This window comes from Miscanthus floridulus, chromosome 9, assembly GCF_019320115.1.
Source record: "Miscanthus floridulus cultivar M001 chromosome 9, ASM1932011v1, whole genome shotgun sequence".
Taxonomy (NCBI): Eukaryota; Viridiplantae; Streptophyta; class Magnoliopsida; order Poales; family Poaceae; genus Miscanthus; species Miscanthus floridulus.
The window spans coordinates 129045812-129054147 of NC_089588.1; the positions used below are offsets into that span (position 1 = coordinate 129045812).

General features: G+C 44.5%; 2 protein-coding genes across 6 annotated transcripts in view; both read right to left on the reverse strand.

The window, feature by feature from the left end:
* Positions 1-1301, reverse strand: part of LOC136484255 (cysteine-rich receptor-like protein kinase 25) — a 255407-nt gene extending 254106 nt beyond the window's left edge. The window contains exon 1 of the mRNA XM_066481482.1: positions 711-1301. Coding sequence (XP_066337579.1) covers positions 711-1237 — 527 coding nt within the window. The 5' untranslated portion in view covers positions 1238-1301. The remainder of the gene's footprint in view (positions 1-710) is intronic.
* Positions 1302-2162: 861 nt separating this feature from the next.
* LOC136484256 (cysteine-rich receptor-like protein kinase 25) lies at positions 2163-7439 on the reverse strand. 5 transcript variants are annotated; one of them, XM_066481485.1, is made up of 8 exons: positions 7084-7433; positions 5890-7007; positions 5333-5382; positions 4831-4916; positions 4092-4246; positions 3266-3810; positions 3002-3158; positions 2163-2426 (listed from the first exon to the last, which is right to left on the reverse strand). In XM_066481485.1, the coding sequence occupies exons 2-8, from the start codon at positions 6334-6336 to the stop codon at positions 2232-2234; spliced, it is 1635 nt and encodes a 544-aa protein (XP_066337582.1). In that variant the 5' UTR covers positions 6337-7007; positions 7084-7433; the 3' UTR covers positions 2163-2231. The 5 variants fall into 5 exon arrangements, 4 of the variants coding, with proteins under 4 accessions (XP_066337582.1, XP_066337583.1, XP_066337581.1 ...); XM_066481486.1 differs by having other exon boundaries at positions 3266-3497; positions 3600-3810; positions 5890-7430; XM_066481484.1 differs by having other exon boundaries at positions 5890-7433.
* Between the last annotated feature and the right edge of the window lie 897 nt (positions 7440-8336).

Below are 8336 nucleotides of genomic sequence, written 5' to 3' on the forward strand. Positions count from 1 at the left end.
AAGTCAGTAATGTGTTTCGAACCCTGCAGTGACACATGAAAAATTCACAGATACACACATCATTAGGAAACATTAATTAGCAGAGGAGGTGTGCATGCAAACCGCGTGTGTACTGTGCCATATATATATACCAAGGCATACTCCCTGAACAATCGCTAAGCAGCATCCATCGCACGAGAGACAGGAACGGCACAATACATGGTCTTACCATAGGTGCCTGTATACAAATAACAGATGGCAAACACAAAAGTTCAATTCTCCAGGAAAGAGGAAAATTCATAAAACAGAGCATGCTGCACAATACAGAATTAAATTCTATGGAACATTCAGATTTCAATCTCTTACTGTCAGATAGTAACAATGGAATTCCAAAGATCCTGTACACAGATCTGTTGTACCAGAAATAGAATCCAGGTCCCGATTTGAATCATAGGAAGTACGTACTATGCTATTACCATGTCTCTACCATATGTATGTACAAAAGCATGGTAAAAGGACTTCAGTTGAGGACCTATTTGGAAGGTGGGAATTAAGTCCATGAGAAATTTGCTGGAATTTGGTACGAAATAGTTTAATGATTTCGACATGCTCCAAACGGTGCTAGAGCTTGTTTGTTTCTGCTAAATATCATAACGGAAGCAACTACTTGAGAAGAGAACTAGCAGTTGTGAACAGGTGGCTGTACCTCTTGGAAAGAAGAATTGTCAGACGCCTTGCTGAGATGCTTCACCCAGTTGAGCGTGGCGTCGACGTAGCTAACAAGGGGGAAGAGCTGGAGGTAGAAGCCGATCTCACCCTGCACCTCGCGGAGCATGTCGGCGTGGCGCGCCCCCATGAAGCACCGGTACGCGTACCCGCGGCGCTGGCAGGAGCGCACGAGCAGGTACGCCCGCCGGAGCGTCTCCTCCAGCTCCTCTACGGGGGTCCGCGTCTCCGGGTGCTGCATCAGCTGCGTGTCCTGGTCCTGCAGCCGCCGCAGCAGGCCGCCGATCATCTCGACGCGGCGGGCCAGCTGCTGGCAGACGGCGCGGTTCCGCCGCACAGTCCGTGCAGCCTCCGCGATCATCGTGATGAGGCTGAACGCGTCCACGCCAACCAGCTGCGCCACCGTCGCCACCTGCCCGACCAGAGCCATCTTCCTTCGTTCTTGGCCTTGGTTTGCTTTGGACCTTTGGTGGTTGGAGTGAATGAGGAAGACGGCGGAGGGGAAGAGGAGGGTGGTGTTGAGTGAGAGCATAAAAAAGGTTGCAAGGTTTGGGATTGGTGGGAGTGGCAGAGAAGTCAAACAGAGTGACCGGTGTGGAAGCAATAAAAAATGTTTCTTTAAAAAAAAACTGTGAGGCTGACATGGTTGAACAAAACTGTAGAGATGGCGCCAAAACGTCGAGGGGCGGTTTCCAGGAAGCTTCCAGGTTGTACACAGTATCAAAGCCAGCCTGCTAGACGTGGTGCATACTGAACTGTCAAGCTTTGAAAGATTCGAAGTTTGACTCATCCAGCCTGTTGGTTTCGGTGAGTTGTTTTTTTCTCACAACAAACCAAACCAGTACCAGCCAAACTTATCAGTCCAGAAATCAACCGGGCGTTGTATGATTCCTCGTCAGTCATCAGTCCTTACCGCAGTCTACATCAATGCCAGCCTGCCTCAGCCTCCAGCGGGGAGGACGGGTGGCTGGTCGTTGTGTGACAATTTCAACATGCCCATGGAGTCAGTCACTTCATCTCGAGCTAGACCAAATTAACAACAGCATGGAGTAATTAGCATTCCAGCCAAGCATAATTGAGCCACAGCGCTGAAGTAAGGTGCCTTCTATGAAGCTCCCCATGGTCCTCTCAGCTCAAGAATTCTTTTTTTTTTTAGAATCTCAGCTCAATTATTCAGCAGGATTTCCCAGGTGCAGATCACCTAAGCGTTAATACTTCCCAGGTGCAAAGAGAAGCCACGAGGGACCTCTCACCAGTCACGAACTCTCTTAAGTTGAAATCAGTCACTCAACTCACCACTCTGCGCGTGCTGTGACCAACTTGCCAAATATTTTACTGTGGCTAATCGCTGTGATGTTTACACAATCATAATAACGTACATATTATATCTCCATACAAAACCTAGGGCAGCCAAAGAAGGCCTTAGTTGAGTAGCTCATCAGTTGACACTTTCAGGATTTGCAACTATCCCTTTGTAGCTCTTATAAAGCTACAACCAGATTTAGTATTTCCAATACACTTGCCTATTATTTAGCATGTGCCCTCTGCGCCACGGCAAGCATGGTGACAACTTCTGACATGGTAGGCCGATGTTTGGCAAAATGGTGAACACATAACTGTGCCACCCTCACACATTCGAGAATCTGAGCCCATTCATGCTTGTTCACGCACAACAATGGATCAACAAGCTTGTGCAGCTTCTTTCGGTCGTACTTGTGCGCCTGACAAAAACATAGCGAATTCCATATTGTTAGCATTAGTGGTTTTGGATTAAAAGAAAACCATTCCTCAATGACATATAATGAAAGAGCCATATCCTTAAAGGAAATGGACAAAGGAGGTTATGCAGCTGGGAGGGAAAGGGACTACCAACTATTACAGCCCTGAGCACGGAAACAATACTACATGCAAACAAATTCTCAGTCCATGGCTGCAATCTACTACAGCAAGGCCAGTTGCTAACTTTTTTTCCATTTTCCCTTTACCTTTTTAGCATCCTGAATTGCTTAGCAATAGTATGAAATTGTGCTGTTTTCTACACATCTACTTTAATGCAAAGGCACAGCACCTGTAATTCCATGCTAAAAAAATTTGGTTCATCATAGTTCTTTAAGTATACACAAGAAATCTCGTCGTCCAGAAAAAAAGGACTAGATAAAATTCATCTAGCTTGGTGTACAATCTGGCACATTTTATTGCCACAAAAGGGATCACCAATATCATTATAACACTGTGCTACAAATTAAGATAATATTGTAGACATGCCTTTTTAAATAAACAAAAAACAAATTCTTACATAAGCAGGGGGTGGTAGCTTTCGAGTGCCCTCTGCCTTCATATAAGACCGGATCAACCTTCCACTTATTATCTCAAAAAGTACTATACCAAAGCCATATACATCTGCCTTCTCCGAGATGTTTCCAGTAGCAACATATTTAGGATCTGCATAGCCACTAATGATGGAGAGGATTATCATGCGAATGCACGTGCCAAACACTTGAAAGCAAAAGATATGATGGTTGATTTTATAACTTGATTTCTGTATCGGACGAGCTTTTACTATGTGCCCATAACAACAACCTCTGCAGTCGTATTTGGAGTCAACATTAATGCCAGACCAAAATCTGTAATCTTAGCATTCATTTCATGGTCCAGCAGGATGTTGCTTGCTTTTATGTCCCTGTGGACAATGCACATCTGAGAATGCCCATGTAGAAAAGCAAGACCATCTGCTATTGCTTTTATTATTTGAAGACGTTTGGACCAATTTAGCAACTCCCTTTTTGTTTCATCTACAAAAACCATCAATGCATTTGTAGCAGAAATATTTGAGTAAGTACTTCCTGAACATGAACAGAAAAGATGAAAGAGGCATTGAGTCAACAAAAACTTGCCAGCAATGATAGATGCCAAGCATTTATTTGGCATATATTCATAGACAAGTATGTTTTCTTCTCCTTGAACACAATACCCAAGTAGATCAATTATGTTCTTGTGTCGAAGATTTGGAATGGCATTAATCTCAGTTCTGAACTCATCTGGACCTTGACATGAACATGCATCAAATCTTTTAATGGCAACGTTACGACCATTAATGAGATTGCCCTAACAAAATTAAGCGTCAATGTTAAAGAAGATATCTAAAGATGTACGAGGGAGCTTAAAGAAATTTCCAGGTGTCAGATAATCAAATTGCTGGTGAAAGTAACTGTTATCCCAATGGAGCAAATCTTTGGTTTAACCCTTTAACACCAAGCAAGGTGCTAGCTTGAGTAACCCATCCCAAGTGGAGAGTGCATTTCGAGATGTTCTTTTGATCTAGGTGTTATACTTAAGCAGTTCAAGAACATATATCATACTATAGGTTGTCTTGAGATAAAAATTACCTTGTAAACATAACCAAATCCACCATTTCCCACCAGTTTTTTCTCTGAAAAGTTGTCTGTAGCAGCCAAAATCTGAGAGAAACTGAAACATGATAACTCTCCGCCTTTTGCACCACCAATGAGATTTACTAATCCTCCCATGTTCATGACTTGGCCTAATTCAAAAGAAACCCAACTTTGTCTCTGATTATAATATATACTTGTATGAAAAGTTAATACAAAAAAATGCAGGTATGGGACAGCTAGCGTCCACATAGTCAGACATGGCAGATACAGTACAAATGAACAGAGCAATGACGCAAAGCTTCTGTCTTGTAAATCAAATGCACATATTTAATATAGTATTCATAGTGAACAACCAGAGAACTCATTATGTCAAGGCATTTTCATTAACTTCAATTTTTTTATTTCAATGAAATTTAACAGGGTAGAATTAGGAAAAGTCAGTGATTTCTTCATGCCCTTGGGGATAATTCATGCAAAGATTATCTCTAGAATTTATGATATATTATACCCTTGTATCAAAAAGAAAGGCATTGATATATATAACAAATACTGTGATGTGTATTTTTCAAATATTGACACGAGCTGTATTCGTAAATGACATAGATGTACATGTACTTCATAGTAGGGACAATTACTCTAGTAACTCAAAATGGGTGTCGGCATGAACATAATACTGCAAATTTGGCAGCTACTAGACAATATCGCATAACTATCAAGTAAGTGCATAGCATACCTTCCATTTGTTCTTTGTCAGGTTTTAGGGGAGGATGTCTTCCTAGATTTTCGATTTTTGTTGCCTTGAGGGCCTCTGATCTGAGCCTGATATAGAATCACATATATTAAACATAATAGGCTATACGAATAAAGGAAACTAAAGATTTTGTATGTTAAAAAGGCATTTCCATTTGTGTTTGTGGGTACCATGGATGAGGTCACAATTTTCTTTATCAGAGTGGCACATACTAACTGAACTAGTATCACACATGATGACTGTGTTGTTAGAAGAGTTTGAATAACCTAAGCATCAGCACCAGAATTGTACACCGGCCCAAAGTCCATTCCTTTGTTTATAATTTGAAGACAGATCTGGCGTTGGAGTGATAAAGCTTAGTGCACCATTCAGTCTACACTCTAAATATGTGCCGGCAAAATGAAAGACGTTTGCAACGTCTGAATGCAGAAGTGAATGGCTGAAGGCAGTCCATCACTTTGACATGAGAAGAAGGATACCATACCTATCTTCATGTTCCACATGACGTGCTGCACATAACGCATCAGTGCTTTCCTTGATAACATAAAAAGAAAAGATGGCAGATAAGAACCCTCTGTGCATAACTTATATTTTACAAAACATTATGAAAATAATCAGCAAATACTCCAGAAACAACTTCCATCGACATTTTGAATCTTAATTTTAGTATGAAGCAGGGTAAATGGAAATGAGGATTTACGCACATGTTTCTGTTGAAATAATATGTAGCTATTGTACAATGTTTCTTATATAAGTTCCTTTGAGCTAGATGTTTTGTACATCCTCTACAGGCTTCAACAGTTGCATAATCTTGAGCCTTGGGTTGTGTATGATCTTAATTTCATTAGGCTAGTATCTAACTAACACAATGAGCAAGAAACCATAAAATAAAAACACAAAAAAAGGTGAAGTTTGCATTTAGAAACAGATTTGAGCATGCCATTGGCAATAAAAAAACTGGAGTCTTTTTGCTTCAGGGGAAAAACATGTCTTTCAGAAACACAACGATGTCTTACAAAATTGACAAGACAAGATACATACCCTTGTGCACAGAGGACAAGCTCTGCTCAGAAGCCGCTCCCAAGTACGGGTGTTGTCGACAAAGCTGACAAGGGGGAAAAGTTGGAGGTAGAAGGTGATCTCGTTCTGCACCTCGCGAAGCTGATCAGCCTGCTTCCCTCCCATACAGAAGCTGTGTAGGTAGCTGCTGTCGCGACATGATGTGATGAGAACATACGCGTGCCGAAGCGTCTCCTCCAGCTGCTCCATTGGGTTCCTCGTCTCCATGTGGTGCATCAGCTGTGTTCCTTCGAGCTGCTGCAGAAGGTCCCCAATCATCCTTGCACGGCGTGCCAGCAGCTGGCAGCTCTCATGGTTCCTCTTAACCGTCTTTGCAGCCTCCACGATCATGGAGATGAGCCCATAGGCATCGACCCCAGCAAGCTGCGCAATGTTTGCCACCTGACCCACACCACTCCAGAGTGCCATGCTCCTTGGGATTGGTTTTCTCGAAGATTTACTTTAGAGATCCCAGAAGAAGGACAAGCTCGAAATGAAGCCAAAGTACCTGGGAGCTAAATTTTCTCAAAAGATAAGTTAAGCTACTGACTTTGACCGTGAACTGAACGCAAGGAGTTCAGAAAACACGGTCTTGTACCAGTGACCAAGTCGACATGCACTGAAAGTTCCACTGATGTGGTTTGAATGTCCACATCCAGCTGTTGACTTACACGAGTGGTACCAAATTATGTTGAAAGCAGAGACTGAACCAGAGGAAAGCAAAACAGGCAGGGCTCTCTTCTCCACGGAACATCTGGCACTCTGGCAGCTTGTCGAATTTCTACAAACGCGTGGGTCTCGCTACAATATCCCAGCACCGTCTCATGGGACAGTTGACTGTTTCTTGCGGAATTTACACAAGCACCAGCGCTGCAGAGCCATTCCATCAACACTGACACAGTGACACCAGCTGACTGCCAATCCAATTTGCGGTCGCTTGCAGGTTTTGCAGCGCACTGCGCACCACGCTAAACAGCCGGACAAGGGGCTCACCGTGCTGATGGGGTGGCGAGATGAGGGCGCCGCCTGCGTCACGGCCATTCCAGGAGGTTGACGCTCACAGCGGCATTTTCTCAAACACCTTCCACGCGTCCGCCTTTCTGCCGGCACAGCACACAGGACTCAGACCATAAGAGCGCACCCCACCGAAATCAAGTCCGGGCACGGCATTCATACCTCTCTCTCAACAAGGTTTTAGGGTTCATGGCGTCTCCGTGATCATACCTCGCGCTCTGCCATTTCGGGCAGCAGCTGCGCTACCTTGTTCGCTTTCTCGTTTTCGTCCCGGCTCCCGGCGGCGACTAGGCAGACAAGCGCGCGTGCGCCGTAACCTTGCTGCAGTGGCGCGCCCAGTATTTCTGGAGAGAGGAGCGAAGTAGGCGGCGGATCAGCGGCGCCGGCGGCCGGCGGCGCTCGCTCTGGCGAGCGAGCGGCTAGCATATGATTGGCTGGAAATTGGAATAGGCCCACCAGAGTCCACAACCACCACAACCGATTTTGACGGGAAGGAAAGTAAAAAAAAGCCCCCAAAGCCAACTTCCGCAATCCGCATGCTTTATTGTTGTAAAAAAAAGGCATGCCTTTTTTCGGGTTTTTAAGACTGTTCAATGCAGTAATAAAGAGATTGTGCGAATAACACCACAAAATTACGAAAGTATAACTTTATTAATTTCAAAAAAATAAAAGGTAGCATTACATACTGTTGAGACACAAATGTAAGGGTCGTGAAGGCAGACTACCATGAACATCAAGGGTGAACTAACAACCTGTATGATACAGAAATTTTTGCAGGAACCTTCGCCGGCGGAGACAGAACAGGCGAAGGCTCATAGCCGGAGGCGGAGGACATCGTGATTAATGATGGGCGAAGGCACCTGAGCCCCAGGCGAAGACCCGGAGTTGACAACGGAGGCCGTCGCGGGGCAGGCCAACGACTAGACCAAGATGCCTTCGCGGATGGGCGGAGGCAGGCCTTCGCCGACCTGAGGAAAACCGTCGACATGCGCGTCCAGAACAGCAAATGGGCCTCCAATGGGTAAGGGACAAGGCCCATAGAGCGAGGTGGTTGGAGAAGGAGGAGGACCGAGATGCCCCTAGAAGCTTACCTACGTGCCAGAATATCCCTAGAATATGCTTGTACGATCGGAGGGTATAATTGTAAAAGAACTTCTATATATACAGTAACCTATAAAAGGGGATGAGTGAACCCATGTATAGGTTGTTGAACCCCATTAATGAAACCCTAAATCGGTGTGGGCCATATCTTCATTATCTCACATTGGCCTTGGCCTCCGGCGCTAGCCAGAGGTCCCTCCAGTTATTTCCCCTCTGCTGGGATCGGCATCCCACAACATTGGCGTCCACCGTGTTATGCTGTCTACAAGCCCACAATGGCAGGAAAGAGAAAGACCTCCGCTCGCATCCAAGAA

Coding starts and splice junctions, on each gene's coding strand:
- LOC136484256 (XM_066481485.1), bottom strand. CDS start 6,336: ATGGCACTCTGGAGTGGTGTGGGTCAGGTGGCAAACATTGCGCAGCTT. Junction 5,383..5,889: donor CTTGTCCTCTGTGCACAAGG/GTATGTATCTTG, acceptor TATGTTATCAAG/GAAAGCACTGATGCGTTATG. Junction 4,917..5,332: donor CATGTGGAACATGAAGATAG/GTATGGTATCCT, acceptor ATTCTATATCAG/GCTCAGATCAGAGGCCCTCA.